The 19610-nt window shown below is 39.7% G+C and overlaps 1 protein-coding gene across 2 annotated transcripts; it reads right to left on the minus strand.

The window, feature by feature from the left end:
* Window positions 1-4522: 4522 nt before the first annotated feature.
* Window positions 4523-19043, minus strand: LOC119740978 (uncharacterized protein C19orf47-like). Of its 2 annotated transcripts, none has more exons than XM_038216516.1 (7): window positions 18989-19043; window positions 13848-14050; window positions 12564-12642; window positions 11057-11170; window positions 9475-9633; window positions 7778-7905; window positions 4523-6737 (listed from the first exon to the last, which is right to left on the minus strand). In XM_038216516.1, exons 1-7 carry the CDS (start codon window positions 19026-19028, stop codon window positions 5880-5882), a joined length of 1581 nt encoding a protein of 526 aa, XP_038072444.1. In that variant the 5' UTR covers window positions 19029-19043; the 3' UTR covers window positions 4523-5879. The 2 variants fall into 2 exon arrangements, with proteins under 2 accessions (XP_038072444.1, XP_038072445.1); XM_038216517.1 differs by lacking the exon at window positions 18989-19043 and adding an exon at window positions 18216-18353.
* Between the last annotated feature and the right edge of the window lie 567 nt (window positions 19044-19610).

The raw sequence follows: 19610 nt of genomic DNA on the forward strand, positions 1-19610 counted from the left end.
TTGTTTATTTTTTCTATTTTTTTTTAAATAAGTTTATTTGTACAGCAGGTGCAGCTCATTTATCATATTTTATCATTTCAAAACTCCATTTTCCCCCTGATTTTTACAAAATGTAAAAAATAAAATTTAAATCCTTTGCTGACACTTAGGTTCAAGTTTCGATATTTCAGTTCAAACTGTGAACAAGTATAAGAGAAGAAACTCCACGTAATTCAGATTTCAGCTATGGTTACGCTTGTCAACTCATAAATTCAGTTTTGCAACTTCACCAATTTTTGTTTTCTTAATTTGTTTTGAAGGTTGATTTTAAAAGCCCATAAAGATTTCTTTAGTATATCGAGGGTACAAGAAGACAGTATTTCTACGTTGTCTTAACTCAGTAACAGTATTTTTTATATTCACTAAAACATCACAACTCTGGACCCAGAGAATTATTTAAACTACCCAGAGACTTAATCTTTATTTTTCTACTTCTTTGAAACTTTTGAAGATTTTTTTTTTTTTTTATTGTACATTATATGTATTATATCCTACATATGTTTGTGTGTTGATGTGCCTTGATGACAAAAGTATTCACACAATAATAGTTTCGCTGCATTTGTTGTATTCTATTTGCTTTATTTATGGTTATTATTATTATTATTATTTTTACTATGCAATGGAAAGGTAAAGATGAAATGAACTATCACATTTTGTTTAACATATGCTAAAAAGTGGATGTGTTGCTAATACTGATTTACAGTGTACAGGGTGGATAAAAAAAAAACGAAACCGAGATATTATTGCTAATTGGAACAGAAGCAGGGCACATGTGAATCAAAGGGAGATATCTTCTGTTAGGGTTGAATCTCCTCTTTAAAATGACACCCTGGTCATGTCATTACATTCACGGTTGACTGAGCAGCGACCAATTTCATGAAAGGGTCTATTTAGAGAATTGCGCCACTTTTCATGGTGAAATATCTTTTTTTCCCCACCTGCCTTGATTGGCAACCATAGCCTTTCACTCTGTGACAAATGAAACAACAAAACCACAATTGAAAAGTAGAGCAAGTCTCTATTAAAATAGACCCTTTCATAAAATTGGTCGCTGCTCAGTCAACCGTGAATGTAATGACATGATCAGGGTGTCATTTTAAAGAGGAGATTCAACCCTAACAGAGGATATCTCCCTTTGATTCACACGTGCCCTACTTCTGTTCCAGTTAGCAATAATATCTCGGTTTCGGTTTTTTTGATTCACCCTGTATAACTGTTTTTAAAGAAAGTCTTCCATAGTGTCGATGTGTAATGACTCTATTCGCATTGTTGTATTCATTGCTGTTGTGGGCTTCATGTCTTATCATGAAGTTGCTCTGCAGCTGAACAATACAGAATACATAGCACTTTGCAGCAGGCAAGAATGTAATTTCTTGATTATCAAAGTTACATACCCCATGCTCTTCAAAAAATAGAATTTTCTTTCTCCTAACAAATTTTTGAATTTGTAACTTTTTTTTTAACGAAAAACTAACTTTATTCTGATTTTGGGGGGTCTGCAACCCTCTGAAAAAAGGGCTTTCATTTTGTGCACAAGTTAATCCACCATGCAAGGGCAGAATTATTGTCTGGCAGCTAATAATTTGAATTTTGTGAAGAAATAATTTAATGACTAAACGTCGGTGTGTTTTATTGTTCAATGTCTCATAAAAGTGAATAACTTTTATATTGCTAGGAAAATAGTGATTGAAAAAAAACAACTGTATTTTTCAAGGTGAGACTCAAAAATGGCACGGGGAATGCATCTTTAAACCTATATGTACATTCGTACATGTATATATAATCACCCTATACTAATACATATAAACTGTCCACCTGTGATTCAACTCAGTATTAAAGTCTTTTACTGATGATGTAGCTCAGTACTTACTCTTGAAACTCAGGCAAATTATTATTCAATTTTCAGGGATTTACTCTCCCTTAACTACGCTTTCTCTAAGAAATGTATTATCTCTTATGCTTTGTTTATAAATCCTTACAGTGTTGCCTACCGGTATTATATATCAGCGTTGATATCGTACGTTAATAGGTCATGACCTTACCAGTTGGTCTTCCAAGGCAAATCACCTGGAGGTTTACTCCACCAGAATTTACCTCAAGTGTTTTTTTATGTACAGAAGCTTTCAAAATCTGTCCAATCCAACTATGCAGTAAGCAATTGCATTGTTTTGTAGTTATAGTTTTCTGATGTATAATTAACAAAAGTGGGTCCACAAGTCATATATGAAATAAAAGTCATGTAAAATTACAGTGACTATGTGCTCGGTTATACAGTGTAGAATCCATATAAAAAAAACCACTGTAACACCAGGTATTAGAATATAGGGTCCACATGTTCATGAATATATTTGTACAAAAAGTAATAATTCACATTTGTTTTTTTTTCCTCGGAATTTTTATATTGAACATTTATTCATTTTCTATTTATGTGTATTCGGAATACCCCATTGTGTACACAATAATATGCAAACTTTTTTGGGGGAGATCATGCAAAAATGAACATCCTCTCTCTGTGATGAATTTTACTTTATACCTAGTGATTGAAGAAGAACTTTGCAATAGTACATGAGTAAAAGTGTAGTACATGCATATGCTAATACAATTACATGAAATTTCTCTATTATTATTAAATACACATATGAGTATGTGTGATTGTGAGGTTCTCTCAAGGGTGGATACAGAACACATTTTTTGTTTGGGGTTTTTTTTTTTACAAAAAACGTTTGCTCCGCGAAAAAAAAATGTATTGCTTTTGTAGAATTTTGTGGGTGGTGTACACAGTGGCTGCATTTTTTGCAATGTCACTTTAAAAAATAACGTTGCTTCAGGTCCTTATTTTGTTAATAGGTTAATGTTTACACCTTAATGCTAATTCTTCCCTTTCCATGCTTAACAAACGATCAATTCTTGGTTTCATTGTTTTTGTTACTTGACCACAATTTTTGAAAACTCCTTGACACAGTTGTGGTGCAAAAAGCTTGATAATTTTTGTATTGAAAAGAAAAGGCATTCAATTCATAATTATTAACCTTTTTTGGGGTGACGACCACTTTTTTCCTTTCATTTTTTCCATACGTATTTCAAGGTGTGTCAGTTTATGTAATGTTATCTACATGTTATTAAATAATTAGAAAATAAACTGAAAGTTTAATTTCTACATATGGGAAGACCCATTCTCTCAGTATTATACATTGTGAAAGACTAACTTTTTATCTGTACTAATTTACAAATGTATTTATTTCAAGTGCTCCTGACATTCTAACAATTGAATGAAGTAGGAATAAATGCTGAAATAGTGAAACTCAACAAAAAACATCGAGATGCGTTGCTATTCCTTTGTTCCAATGGACGATTGGCTTTGTGTTTCACCATCAAATGGTCAGAAAAAAATAAGTGCTCTCTAAAAAAAAAAATCGTCTCGAAAAAAGTAATAACTGCTCCGGAAAAAAAATCTGGGAAAAAAAAATTGCTCTTTCGAAAAAAAAAGTGGTGGCACTAACGGGCTTTCGTAAAAATTGGTATTTGGCATATTGAGTTATTGCAAGGCGTTGAAAACTAGTACAAATCACTATGTGTGTCTTGTTTCAAAATCGGCCTGAATAAATGTCTATATAACAGTCAAAAGACTTTTAGAAACACATCCGTCAAAATGTCTATATACCAAAATGGGCCTTTAGTTGTGGGGAAAAAAATGGTTCACCGTAGTCAAAAATAACATGCGTTAGATATTTTAACATGCCGTTTGTTTAACCTTCTAAATTACGTCATTCTTTGTGTGTCAATCTAGATCTACCGTACAAAGTTAAAAACCTTAGGTTCAGGGGCCTCAAAACTCTCTATTTAGAGAAAAATTGACAGTATACAAATGATGATTTACCCCACACATTGGCATTTTGGGCTTGTGGTGATTTTTGTTCACATCTTCACCGCAATGTGTTCGGTGGTGTGCGCATAATTAATCTCCGAACACATTTTAAGACAAGATGTTTGCGGTAGCACCATGTGAATAAATCTCTTTTGTGAGTATGTGTGGTTCTGAAAAGAACCGAAGGGACTCGGCGTTTCGAACAGTATGCTCTGCCCGTCGTCAGGAGAATGAGGGATTCCAACGATGATGCGATGTTATAAGAACACATTTTAGATGACGGAGCTATGGACCCATCCTGGCACGATATATCATACAATTTACAGGATTGTTGGTTTGTTGCATTGTTGAAAGCTTTGACTAATCCGCGAGAGAAATGTTGAAAGTGACCACAAAATAAAGGTTCATTTTAAATTGTAGTCAGACAAAAGGTACTTCAACTTTTCCACCCTTAAGTATGCCATTCGGTGGTTTTTTTTTTATCATAACTGCAGTGTGAATGTGCTTGCATTGCAAAAACAGAAATTTGATTGCAGAAAAACTGCAAATTAATTGCGGTGAAATTCATACCGGTTGGGAGGGGTAGATAACATAAAAAACTAACAGGATAGCCTTTCATTTGATTTTTGTTCACCTTTTATTGTGGTAACAACTTATACACATTTCATCTATAGAAGTCAACCCACATCATCTTAAGAGCAAATTTCTCAACTAGTTCAAACAATCCCCAAACCAGAAAACTGTAAGTCTGAATTTTACTTGAATTCTATCTTTTAACAGTGGCATAACAAGGGTTCAATTTGAGGGGGGAGGGGCTTTAATTGGGGGGGGGGGGTTCACTCTATAACAAAGAGATTTTTTTTTCTCAAAGTATAATCATCAAGATATTAAAACCGAGCCTCTGTTTTACAAATTTCCAACACAGTTTGAATCTTTGTCCTAAAAAAAACGAAACTGGTCTGTTCTCCAAAACCATGAAAATGCTCTTTAGAAGTGTAACACGAAGCAATATCTTGATTGCATTATTTTTTTCGCTCTAAAATCTGTTCACAACAGCCCATAAAAATATCACGTCATCTTTCACCTAAAAAACGTAAACAACTATATTGATACATGCATGATTCTTCATAATGAAAAATAACAGTGTAACACAAGGTGTTTTTTTTAATCGTACAGAGGGGTAACAGCAATTTAGTAACAGGGGAGTTAGTACAATGCAAACTGTCCAACTTTTGGGAGAAAATGTTGGTCATCTAAGTACTTCCACGCGACACCAAATGACTTAAGTTAAAAAATTAAGTTCTAAAAACGCACTCCTGGTAAAACATAAATAATGGAAAAAAGGGAAATATGTACATTGTTTAGGTTTCAAAACTCACCAGGGATTACAATTAAAATTTAATCAAGAAATATCAATGCAATTATTCTTGTAGGTATTGCAACTGATTAACTAGGTTTTAAATAAACAATTTGATCAAATAAGCACTTTCACGGTAATATGCGCCATCTTGCTTACGGGGCAAATGTACATGCGTTGCTGTGTACACATCATCAATCGAAAACTTTTGCGCTTCCAAGTCATCATGCGTTGGTTCCAAATTGTGCCAGTGTCTAGCAACGCGTGTTCTTTTCGCCCCGTGAACAAGATGGCGCATATTACCGTGAAAGTGCTTATTGCTATTGTTCTGTGCACTTTGTAAAATTGTCAAGCTTTAAAATGCGAAATAAAATTACATCAACTCCTTAAACGTTTTTCCTAGGAGTCCTTCTAAATGCTACAATATCCTCCACCACGCAACAATCCAATGGAACACTCTTTATATTTAACCTTTCAAGGATCATCGAGCTCAATCATCCTCGATTGTCCAAAACATTCTTGTGATTTTGAAAAGCTGGTTGGGGTGTTAGCGTGTAAATAGTTACTGTCTTCATCAAAGGAATACTCTTCTTTTTCAAAGGAAGAACATTTTTATTTTTACCCTGATCCAAGCCTGCTGAATACATCCTGTCCCATTGTGACTGACCTAATGGAGCTTTCTTCCTGATTTCCACCCCCGGATTTCCTCTTTCTTTTCCTGACTGGTGAACTACCGGCAGTACCCCCCAGCGTCACCGTAAAGGTCGGCGTTGTGGAGCTAGCTTCTGCCTTCTGGAGGCCCAGGCGTTCTTTGAGGGAAGTCTTGGGAGTCTCTGCCCTCTTGACAGGCATCCCTAGGCGCTTTTGTACTTTGCCAGGTGCGGTAGGTCCTGCACGGATAGGGGTGATAGGGTTGGGCTTCTTCTGGCCTAACCTGGCCATAACCCCCGATTTGGCTTCTGCATTGGCACCAGTCGCCTGAACGGAAGCCTTTCGACCGCCCAGACGTTTGGTCAAGCCAGGCTTCAGAGTTACCCTCGGCGTAGGTTTGGCCACTGCGGATGTGTCTGACTTCTGGGAGCCCAGTCTCGATAACACCGCTGGAGAGGTCTTCTTGGTGGTGGCTGCTTTGCCGCCCTCGCTGATCAGTACTGTCACCTTCTGCCGGGTGGGCGTTGCAGCTGGGGGGTCACTGATCTGACCGCCCAGACGTGCCTGAAGACTGTGCTTCAGGCCGACTGAGTCCATGTGCGTCAGGGTGGTGGTTGAGACCTCTGGTCGCTGCACACCGAGACGTTCCTGCACGCTGGCTAACGCCGTTGATTTGCCCGCTGCTGTTTTTGCTGCTGCTGTTTTGGCCGTGGATGCTGCCGGGCCTCTCATTATCTTTGGGGTAGGACTCGATTTGGGTGAGCTCTTCAGCACACCGTGGTACTGAAGTACGCCGAGACGATTGAAGACTGTTGGTGAGCCAGCCTGATGAGAGAGAGAGAGAGAAACCGTAAGCTATGACCCAATTGATGTAGCATGCATTTACTAGTTTGTAAACAGACCTTCTAGAGTTGCAACTGAGTCCATCACAAGTCAAATCACAAGTTGGGGATGAACAATCACAAACAAATTCCTTTGTTACAGCTTATTTGAAAGCTTACAATTTGATTCAAGACTGGATGACTAATAACTTTCTGTAGTGGCTTACAACTGACTTGACTACAACATATGGAGCTTCAAACACTTTCCCTAGCTCAAGGATCAAAACAAACAGACCCAATTCAAAGATATTAACAACTACAGCATAGGATTGCATACATTTCTGTTGAAAAAGCAAGCCCAAATATGTTCACCCTAAATGCATCTAGACAGCAAATTCTACCTGTTCTTCTCAAGTATGCTCAAGCCTGCCCAAGTTCAACACTGGAATTAACCCACCTAGTAAAACATACATTCTGTGCCAAGTTGTCCTTTCAGTCAAAATCAAATGTTTTTAACAGTTGAGAGCTCCCATCCTAAATAAAGCAGGATTGACTGGCTGCGACTGTTTATGCAACTTGATGCAGCTTTGACTCTAGGTGATTGATAAGCCAGCTGTTCCCATCCGTTGCCTGCTTTTGTCTGTTGACTGAATTTGACTAGACAGAGTGCTTGCTAAAATTATGATCTGACTGTTGGTGACTAGCCTGTGTAAAAGGCATGGCATGAGAAGTGGATGGAAGTTTTGACTGTCTGTGACTGTTCAAACAGTAGGAGAGTTAACCCTAACAGAACTCAACCCATCAAACCCCAACGGCATGTTTTGTTGGAATCTGTCAGGATGGGTACAGAACCCCTAAACTGTCTTTTACATTGGGTTGGCACACCTCCAGAATCAAAGTCAGAAATATGTGTGTGCAGTTTCCCATATGGTGTTGGAATTTGCCAGGATGGGTATGGTTCCTAGTAAATCATGTTAAGGGAGTAAGGGTTAATATGGAGAACACTGTACCCCTTGGGTTGTGAAGGAAGACATAGGAACGTACCTGTTTGGTAATGCCTTCTGCTGTGCTCTTGGCAGCCGCCTGACCAGCTGCAGATGCCATCTGGGTGCCACTAGTACCGGCTGAACCGGCTCCCAACCTTGCAAATACAGAACTCTTGGTATCTGTAACTGAAAATCAAAACCACAACAAAACAAATTTTAAATCTCTGTAAAACAATGTCTATGATTATGTGTCAATTGAATAACTTTCTAAACCACACTTGTAATTTTTAATACAATCTTATGTTCGATTCACATTAGGCAGATTTCCAAAGGCAACTTGAAACTTCAGGAACCCTGAAGATCTCAGAATATTACACAAAACTACTGTCGCTTTCTTCGTTTAGATTGCCTGGAAACATTTGCCTCTACAGTACATACTGTACATGGATGTCCCAAAAAAAGGTGCCCGTCTAAATATTTTTGAAATAACAACAAAACCACAAAGTAAATTTTAAGATTGTTTAGTTGTCCAAGTACTGGCTATCAATCATCATGGCAAGACTTCAGTTTAATGCTGACCAAGGGCAAAAGATTCCAATCCCCAACCGCAGCCCTTTTTCACAACAAGAAGTTTTTACGGCTTACATATTAAACAAAGCACTGAAATTTATTAAGGCAAGGAACTTGGTCACAGTGTCCAAAATCAGTTGACCGTTGTGTAGCGAGGCGTGAGGGAAATTAAATGAAACTCATAAGGGTTTAGGCCAATGATTGGGAGTATCTGCACAATAGAAATTTCAAAATTTACTTTGTGATTTTGTTGTTATTTCAAAAATATTTTGATCAAATGATCAGAAGTCACATTTACTTCCAACCAGTCCACAAATCTGTTGTCTCGCATTCAGGATTTTTTAAATATTTGTATTCTTCATACCTTTTTACTTATTCTCTATTCGGTTCGTTAGTGTGACGTCATCTCAACTGAACCATGCATACTTCACACGGTGTAGTATAGCACGAATGGAACCGGAAGTTAACTTAGTTTTTAGCCAGTGGGCGCTAGTAATCAATGGTGCATGTGCGTGTGTGACGTTTTTAATAACGAACATAGCCCTTCCCTTCATTATTATATAAATAATCCTGCTGGAACTGTATGGGTGAAAACAAAATTGTATCCCGCCCATCTAACATTGGGTGCTTAAAGGTATAGTCCATCATTTGTAATTTGTGCATTTTGTTCGTTTGAAGCAACAAAAGTGCTCAAAATCAAAAGAAGGGTGCTGAACAACCAACATGATGAAGTTTCAGCTCAGCTTTAGCTATATATTTTGAGAAAAACAACATTCTAGGATCTCGATTTCAAATCAAAAGTTGCTGAATCATGTTTTGAATTGGGCCTGAATTCAGCGTCTGAGACACGTTCTCACTGAGCCGATTGCAGCTACGCGATGTCGCGCACTGATCCGACGAATTATAGCAGCCGTGCGCGCGTGTGCATCGTGCCAATGCTTGCGCGCGCTTCGCCGAATAACAAAACGAACTACTAATATGAATTTCCTACGGTGCTTCTGAAGAATCACCGTTGGAAAGGCCTTCTTTTGTTGATTTCTTCAAAATGACAGCTTGCCAGAAAAAATAGTTTCACAGGGAGTTTAGTCCCCTTACTATCTTTCAACCAAGTATGTTTTTCAACAATAATTACGCCATTTACTTTTTGGATAGCTGCAAATGATGGACTCTGGCTTTAAGACTGACCTTGTGCCTTCTGGTCGAGTATCTTCTTTGTGCGTTCAGTGCTCCCCTTGGGCAGCGAGATGACATAAGCACCTTCCTCCTCCGGGGGTACCCTGCGAGCCTTCTTGACAGGAATCACCTCAACTGACTCGGGAACTCCAACCAGCTTCTTCTTTGAACCTGAAGGACACGAGATAGAATCAGGGTTGTAGTCAAACCCCCAAGAATGAGAGGTGTGCCGGCAAAATGAGACGGAACTGGGCAGAGGTCAAAATCAGAGTTGGCGGGTATTAGGAAAGAGAATACAAATTCTCTTTACAATACTGATTGTTGCAGTCCAATCGGACATTCCGTTGACAGGTTACATGTACATGTATGGCTTTTTCATCCCAAGGAGATTGTAGAGATATATGTACAAACAAATAAGCCAAGGCATTAAATGAAAATGAAAAGCGAAGGAAAATTGTAAGGTGAAGATTTTTTTATTCATTTGTGACAAAATACATGGACATAGCCCACAGCCACGTGCGTGATCAAAAAGGGATTTTCCCAATAGCACATCAATACCAGTACCCCCTCTCGACTGCACGCATGCGCTCTGTTCATTTTGGGGGTCCCCTTATTGTACCAGTACCATGCACACATAACTGTACACGTACGTACGTGCACAATGTACACTACATGTACATGTACATGGACGTACAGTATGCAAGCGATCTGTACATCGTACCACTGTTAACGCTAGCCGGCCGCGCCGTCCTTGCTTCGTACGTACGTACATGTACATGCGTGACTTTCTCTGATCAATACCACAGCCTGTTTGTGATGATAAACATTGAGGATATATTTGCTGGAATCATCCATGGATATAGAAATAAACCAGGGTAAATCAAGCCTTTGAATTGATGCGCATAGGCCATTAATTCAATCAATTTTTTTCACTCCGTGATTCAATTTGTGTATTTGTGTAAGTCAGCAAAATGACAACTTGCAGCAGAAGCCGACATTCGCGCAAGTCGTCACAAATTCTCAGAGTGCCGTCTTAGCCTGAGTTTACTGTATACCAGACCCCAGCTTTATCTCAGGCTTTGACCTCAGGGGACTCTAACTCATTTGGGTTTTTTTTTTTGCTTTAGGAGCATGAAAAGAAACAATGTATCTGTATCTGTATCATTATAGTCGGTAAAGCATCCCAGGGGAAACATCACACCAACTTAGACAGAGAAGGCAATGGCAAGAAATTACTGTTTTAGAGGTGGGAGGAAAAGCCCAGAAGGATATTCTGAGGAAAACCCACGGAATCAGGCAGGGACTGAAAACCCTATCCACATATTGACCCAGGCGGGATTCGAACCCGGGTCACAGCGGTGGAAGGCAAGGAAAGTACCGCTACGCCAACCTGACTCCCCTTAATGCGAGGCCAAAAATTTGGATTATTTCCAGCTGGAATCGAGATAATAAGGCTTCAAAAAGGTTCTAGAACCAAATATGGAGGAGACGTCAGAGATGAGGCTGCGAGTTGGAAAACCCCCATAATGATGAGGATATGCAATATTTAGATATTTTTTACGGCACCCCTCCCCAATTTAGAAGCTGGGTCTACCTGTTGAGGGTACTGCTCCTAGTCTGGCGGCCATTGCTGTGGTGACCTTGACCTTTGTACTCTCCTCTATCATGCCTTCCTTGCGCATGTAGTGCTCCAGCATCCTGTTACCAGCTATGAATAATGACGACAGAAAAGAAAATTGGTCATCAAGTACAGGTTTTAGAACACCAAAAAGCTGTTATCGGAGGGGGTTACTGGGAATTGACATTATGGGAAGCAGTCAACCTCCATTTGTAGACATTGACATCGTATCACTAAGCAATGGGGACAAAGCACGGGAGGAATACTAGGTGACATTTCGGCCAGACATCAGACATTTAGTGACTACATGTATTTACCATAAATGTACGATCATAGTTTGAGCTCAAAGGGTATTCAAAGAGTACACGACAGCTCACAGTTCAATTTTTTGTCTGAGTAGTGTTGGGGTCTGAATTCACCCTCTGAATCTCTTAACTTTAGTCATTAGGGCAATTTCGTAAAATCCAATTCTCTACGTACGTCCGACAACATGATGTACAAGGTCGTTATTAAGGTGGTGGTACCTTAGTTTGGTCTGTAATTGTTTTCTACTCATTAGATATCACATCATTAGTGATGTATCACATTCACTTTTCCAACAGCAGCTCACTAAAGTGTCTGACATGTAGGTCCAAATTTATGGAATTGCCTACTACAGACTTCAGATTTTAGACAGAAATTAAGTTACTGACATTTCTACTGAGCCCAGGAAAAGGCACTACAGCCCCCTTATTCCCTCACAAAATGGCCTGTTGCACATTCACTGTGCCAGAGCTTTTGTGGGGCACCAAGTCCCATTTAAAAAGGTTCGAGGGTCGATTTCACGAAACTCATCGTAACTTACGGCGCATCGTAAAGTTACGATGTGTCTTAGCCCTGCGATCAATCTTAGCTGCGATGCATCCTACGAACCATTTCACCAAACTCATCGTAACAGCGATGCATCGCAAAACTATTTTTAGCATATTACGGTGACTGTTTCATGTCTGTAGTATCTCAACAGGAAACAGTCGTCTAGTAAAAAAAAAGAGTCGTCGGATTTCTCTAAAAAAAATTCAAAATGGCGATCGATAATAGTTGATTTGCGGACAAAACAATGCTCGAACCAAACAGTTGTTTGACTGGAATTTTTTGCTCAATTGTCAAGGTAAGTCATATTTAACAAACATCACATGATGCTGGTCTTCTTTTTTTACTTGTTATTCCGTAAAACTGGCTTCGAAAAGACACTTCATAACTTACGACGACCCACAGACACGTCTTAACTTACGACGTGTTCCACGCCATTGTCAAGGTACTTACGATGCGTTCAACTCATAGTAAGTTTCGTAAAATCGATTTTAAGAAGCATCGTAAGTTGCGATGGGTTATTCTTCGTAAGTTGAGTTACGATCGATCGCAGTGCTTCGTGAAATCGACCCCAGGAGGGGTTTCAAGGGTCCGGGAGGGTCATGAAGAATGCACTGCTGAGTCCAATACTCACGGGTAGTCTGTCTCTTCAGTTCTATCTTGCCGTCTTCAGGTTGGGGCATAGCTTCCAGCAATGGCCGCTCTCTTTCGTACTGAGAACAACAAATATTTGAATAATTAGTTTTTCCAGTTAAATTTAAGAACCATGCGAAACACTGATGAGAATGTGCACAAGTGCAATTTACAGTTGGAGTGCTGTGGTCCAATGGTTTGTTCGACTCACTTACCTTGTTCGACTCTCATGCCGTGGTACGTGGGTACATGCTAAAATAACATGCTCCAACAACATGATTAAGCAGTTAATTCTGAGCCGTTACAGTACACTCAATTACACAATTTGAAAATCCATTTCATTTGGGCATGTTACACCCAAGTTTACCCTCTGTTATAACTATAGTCAAGTCTCGCTCTAGTACAACTTCAGCTTGACATAACCTTTGATTGAAGTGGAGTGCCGGTCCCATTCATTTACCATGTTTACATTAAATGCATGGTTGGGACTCCCAGGATCTACACTATGAACCAGAAATGTCTGAAACGCTTTTGTTCCAGAAAAAATGTCTGAAAGGTGAGAAATAGCGATTATATTTCAGACATTTGGTCACCATTCCGGGTATTTTTTTCAAATCCCCCCTTAGGTTTTAGACATTTTGAATGTCTGAAACGTAAGCCTATCAAGAAACTGGCCTGTCAGTCACCTGGAAATGTCTGAAACATAACCTGGCTGTTTTTCTTGATAGGCTTACATTTCAGATATTTTGAGGTTAACAGAATGTCTGAACTTAAATTGGTTTTAACAGGTTAACATTTTAGACCATCAAACTGTCTGAATTGCAGGAGGGGATTAAAACATAGCTGAAACGGTGATCAAATGTCCTTTTGTTCCAGACACAATACCTGAAACGGTGAACAAGTGCCATTTCAGACATTTTTTTCCGGAAGAAAAAGGCGTTTCAGTCATTTCTGGTTCATAATGTTATGTTCACTATAACCAGGGCCCAATTTCATAGCGCTGCTTGACAGCTGATTTTGTGCTAACAGATCCTTCGTCTATTTCATAGAGACAGTAAGCACAGCACAAGCACGCCTAACCCCAGAGGAAAAACTTGCTTAAATCAGTGGCGTAACAGAAATCCCCATGCATGCGCAACCGTTAGCACATCCACGCCATGAACAAATGCTTAAGCTCAACTTTTCTGCTAACTGTTCAGCAGTGTTATGAAATTGGGCCCAGAGTTTGACTGTAACCAAATTTTTATTCATTCTAGTTAACTGTACTGAGGCTCAGACAAATTACCTGAGAATAAGCCGACTTGGCATGCTTCAAGATGCAGATGACATCCCCCATGACACTGACTCCCATCTCTTTGAGATATTCCTTTGTCAGATCCATCAGCATGCTCTTGTTGATGCGATTGTCTATGAAGGCCATGGCATACTTGGCTGCTGGGCCTGGTGGTATGCCCGCTGCGGTGAAGAACTTGATCCACTCCGACATTTCTGCAAGCGAGAACACAAACGATGCTATTGATATTGTGTTACACTCAAAAATTGTGTTACACTAAAAACATGAACAGGAGAACATTCAGATCGTCTTAATGTTGTTCCCTTCTGTGTTGGATTTTGAACCCTGTTGCACAGCTTATTTTGGATTTTGGACCCTGTTGTTTGCTTATCGGCAAACATTCTGGTGGTTGACTTTACTACTTCCGGCATGCAGGTCATTTACATATCTTAGGACAAGAAGGATTGGTACTAAGACTGAGCCTTGTGATACACCACTCAGGCGGATCCTACTAAACTGCGTCAACAAGCGTCAACAAGCATCAACAAGCATCAACAAGCGTCAACAATCGTCAACAAGCGTCAACAAGCACCAACAAATTTTGTATAAGTTTTGGAACATCACAAGACGTTTTTTTATGGTAGAAATAGTGACAAAGGACACATTCAGCATATAAAATAAAGTTAAAATTATTTAAAAACTATTTTTTTGAATGCGAAATGTACGACGAGTTTGTCGAGTTTGGCGTGGCCGCCATTTTGTTTACGTGAAGCTAGCCGTACTACGGATGCGTGAAGTGTACAGAGCCATACTACGCATGCGCGAAGTGTACAGAGCCATCCAAACAAGATGGCGGGCAACACAAATCGACAAACTCGTCGTACATTTCGCGTTCAAAAAAATTAAGTTTTTAAATAATTTTATCTTTATTTTATATGCTGAAATGTGTCCTTTGTCACTATTTCTACCACAAAAAACGTCTTGTGATGTTACAAAACTTATACAAAATTTGTTGATGCTTGTTGACGACCGTTGACGCTTGTTGACGACCATTGACGCTTGTTGACGCAGTTTAGTAGGACCGCTCAGGACATCAGCCCAGTCAGACAGATTATTCCTAACTCCCACCTAGTGCTTCCTGTTATTCAAGAACTCTTGAATCCAATCAAGAACATTGCACCTTATTCCGTAGGCTTGTAGCTTGGAGATTAACCTCATGTGTGGTGGGACTGTGTCGAATGCCCTGGAATAATCTAAATACATGACGTCAACACCATATCCCTCGTCGAGGCTCAGTTCTTTTGAGAGCAGGTCATGATCATTGATGCGGCTGAGTACAGCAACTCTTATAAGTGACTCCATGATCTTGCAGGGTACACTGGTCAAACTGACTGGTCTATAGTATAGTTGCATGCCTGGGTTTTAGATCCCTTCTTGAAAATCGATGATAATCTCGCCAGCTTCCAGTCATCCGGGAAGCAGCCCTCATCAATTGACTTTTGGAAGATCTTGTGTAGTGGAACTGCCATCACATATTTCAAGCGAACATTTCACTATTCATTACCGTATCGTTACACCAGGTTTCTATAATCCCAATCACATCCGGTTTCAGCTCCTTCAGGTCTTGGTACTTGGTAGCCTAATCCCATTGCAACCCAACTTTAGCAAAACTGGTCTACTTGTATACATGCACATGAGGGTGCTGTATAAAGTGCCAGCTTAAGAACAAAAAAATGTAGGACCGGTTCATGGCTATATTAACACTTCGAAGTAAAAATTACTACTTGAGGCTGCCAGAGTCACTTTGACAGAATTGACACTGACAGTCATTTGCAAAAGTCATTTTTGAAAGGAATTATTAAAAAATATAGGTGTCCTCAAATAAACTACACTGACTGCCGTAACGATGCCTATACAATGATGATACTCTATCATTACAGCAGCTGTAACGTGCTTTAAAGTGCTATCGTTACGACATTGCAAAAAAAACACTATTGCCTATCTATATCACGTTTACATGTATAACTGCCCTTCAACCCAGAGTTCTTTGGTAGCTTGATTGATTCAATGCTCGACTATGCATGCTGAAGTGGTACTGGCATCAAAAGTTTTGATCAAAACCCCACACTGGGCGAATTTTTTTTTTCCTTTTTCTTTTTTTCTTTGGATACTACATTCTTTTCAAATTAATCCATTTGTAAACTAGGCCTTTGACACCACTTCTTTGGTTGTGTACAAAGTCTATGGAGAGTCGAGAGTCTAAAAAAATTGAAAATGTTTCTGAAATGATGAAAAAAGTGGTGTCAGGATGCAATTATTTCACTTTCCTTTCAATTTTTTATTGATTTAGTTTTTGTTTTTAATCAAATTATTTTAAAGGGAATATACATCATTTGCTTTTGCTGTAATTTTCAGAAATGGATGGAATTGGGGGGTTGGAAATATAAAGCAAATATAGTTACACTGACTTTTTGGAGGTTTTGGGTTCGAAAATGCTATAAAAACCAAGAAAAACGATCATTTTCCTGTAGTCTGGTTCCCCGACTCCATATAAGAAGAAACAGAGCAGTTTACATACATTGGGGAATTGTAAGGTCAGGGAACCAGTCTAGCTGGCTCGTACCCGTTCATAGGTTTGTAATCGATTGCAAACAAGTGCAATGGTCAATTGGGGCCAGTATTTGAAAAAAGCCAGTTGTTTCCAACGCTGATCGGCCGATCAGCGTTGGAAATTGATACAAAAATACCACTTTTCTTGAAAATGACAGTATACCAGGTGCCATAATTTTACAGGATGCTTTAGACTGTCATTTACCAACATCCTATTAAGGTATTTCGCAAAAACATGGTAGTTTTATTTTTGGATGTTTGCAAATGTTGTATATTCCCTTTAATCATTATTTTTATTGAAGTAGATTTCATCTTCTTCTTTATAATCCGTGGCTTTAGTTTTTTTTGGACTTGTCACTGACGGTTTTTTTTAGTCATGTTAGTTTTTAAAACGCAGTGGCTATCGTTACGGCAGCCGTAACGCATTTCCCATTTTCTATCGTTTACGGTAGACTGCAACTTTTATAAAAACATGAGGAGAAAATATAAAATTAGAAGGAAAATAGTGAATTTGAACGTTATGAAATTCGGACTTTATTTCCCTTTTAAAAAAAAATCCTCCAAAGCCTCAGGTTAGAAAAGGAAAAAAATTCGAGTGCAAAACCGAGATGCGAACCCGCAGCCTTGCGGTGCAAAATCCTACCCTCTATCGACTGAGTACTCCTAGAACTATGAGGCTCCACGTAGTGGAGCCTCATAGGTTCAGAACCCCGCAAAATTGTTGTCAGCACAAAACACTAATTAAGTTACAAAAACGCCCATCCCAACCAAGCCGTTTCCCATTGAACCGCTGCACAGTTTGCCCCTAAACACCGTACAATACCTCATGACATACTCACGCTATGTGCACCCAACAAACATCGGTGGATTCTGTCGTTTTTTTTGCAAAAATGATGGAAAATATGCCCTTTCCGCACTGAGCCAACCTGACACTTGAAATTTGCACGCGCGCAGAATGATCGCAGTCATTTTCGGTCCGATCGCTCGGAGCGCGCCGCGGGGGGTATGGTGTAGGAGCGGAACGATAGTATGCGCATGCGTACAAGTGCGAGTACGTACCCCCCGCGGCGCGCTCCGAGCTATCGAACCCGAAAATGACTGCGATCATTCTGCGCGCGTGCAAATTTCAAGTGTCAGGTTGGCTCAGTGCGGAAAAGGCATATTTTTCATCATTTTGCCGAAAAACCGACAGAATCCACCGATGTTTGTTGGGTGCACATAACGTGAGTATGTCATGAGGTATTGTACGGAGTTTAGGGTCAAACTGTGCAGCGGTTCTGTGGGAAACGGCTTGGTTGGGATGGACGTTTTTGTACTTAATTAGTGTTTTGTGCCGACAACAATTTTGCGGGGTTCTGAACCTATGAGGCTCCACTACGTGGAGCCTCATAGTTCTAGGAGTATCGACTGAGCTGTCACACTGCTCGCTAAAACGTGGGGAAACAAATAATTATATACCTGCGTGCGTATCAAAAACGTATCGTAGAGGGCGCTAACAACAACTGCCGTAACGATAGCCACTTCGTTAAAAATAAAACTCAGGGGAATAAATCCAACTTCCAAGAACCTTAGTCTGGTTCTAAGACTAAGACTGAGCCAAGGATCATGACCATGCTGGCGTTGAATATTGTCAGGTCAGGGAACCAGTCAATGCCATAAGCAGTTGTAAATGAAAAGCGTATCCGGCTGCCGTAACAATAGCCACGGCGAATATCGAAAAGTGAGGAATTTGGAAATTAAAAAAGGCACAATTCAGAAATTTGTACAAACCTTTATTGGATTTGGTTGCCATTGTCGGTTTCAGTTAATCACCGATTGACAAATTCGGTCAACTGAGCCGCAAAGAATTTCGTATCGTAAACCGTTCACCTGCGCTGCATGCAACCCCACCCATGCAGTGACGCGAACCATCTGAACATGGTTCGTGGACTTATTTCAGTTATTTATGATAGAATACATGCAGTGAAATGACGCAGTAAAAATACGGGGCATGCGATAGGCCATCACAGCACTTTTACCCCTTCTTTTTTCCACTCATCTCTCAACGTATGTCACAAGATGAACAATTTAAGCGCCCCTTTCTTATTTTAAATAAGGGAATATACGTGCTTAGTTAGAGGGTTTTAAAAACTCCGGATAAGACCGGTTGGAGTCTGGATGCTGATAATTACTCGAGCCATAGAGGAAGGATTATCGGCTTCATAATACTGACTCGATCACTGGTCATGCTGGTAGTGGATGTATATTGCGCATATGCGAGGATTGTGAACGCGTTCAACCAATAAAACGGTGCCACTGGATCTCATAGGAGTCAAAATTTCATGTGACACTGGAAAAGTGTTAAGACCAGCCAGCCATGCATGATCAACCGTTTAAAACCAGCCACGTGATGGGCCGGCCGGCTGTATGGTATTTGTGAATCATCCATAAGATGGAATTGTTATGCCAGGGTGACGTGCGTCCTTCATCTTTCACTAAGATCGAGTGACTGAAAGGGTTTTGCCCATTTTTCCAGGGAAGTACGTGTTCAAAAGTGGTCTCACCCAATTCTCTCTTGAGGGGGTGATTGTAGACAAAGTCCATAATTCTGATTACCCATCATAGCGCCAGTGGATATAATTGAAAAAAAATTCATACTTCATTAAACTCAACAACGTTCTGTCTTAGCCACTGTATGGTTTTACTCCATCCCGTACCGTATGTGTTCTGTGTACTTGCAAATAGTTCAAATTCGCAACTGGTCCTACCAGGATGCAGAGTATGGTTCCGCGAAGTGAATGGACAAATAAGAGTGTTTTATACTCGTGGGGTTCAGGAACTAGTCTGATGAGCTCAAACTATTTAGGTCCATTCGCGAATCGATGCTTTCGACATTATGGATGGAGTTGAATGATTGCTGCTGGATGGAGTGGCTCTGAATTTCTCATTCCCTGATGATGAATAACTTCAGATGGGAAACACTGATACATGGTAATTGGCGGTCGTAGTGCTGCAATATGAATTGAAAAATGACGGGATTAAAAACGGGTTACGGGGCATGCATTTTTTGACACAAATGTCTCTCTGTTGTTTGATTTCACCTAACGGTGGCCCTGAAGGGACATCAAAAACGTAAATTTTTGTGACATTGCACATTTTTGTTTGACTTTTTTTTTAATGACAATG

Source organism: Patiria miniata, unplaced genomic scaffold (assembly GCF_015706575.1).
Source record: "Patiria miniata isolate m_02_andy unplaced genomic scaffold, ASM1570657v1 HiC_scaffold_5, whole genome shotgun sequence".
NCBI lineage: Eukaryota > Metazoa > Echinodermata > Asteroidea > Valvatida > Asterinidae > Patiria > Patiria miniata.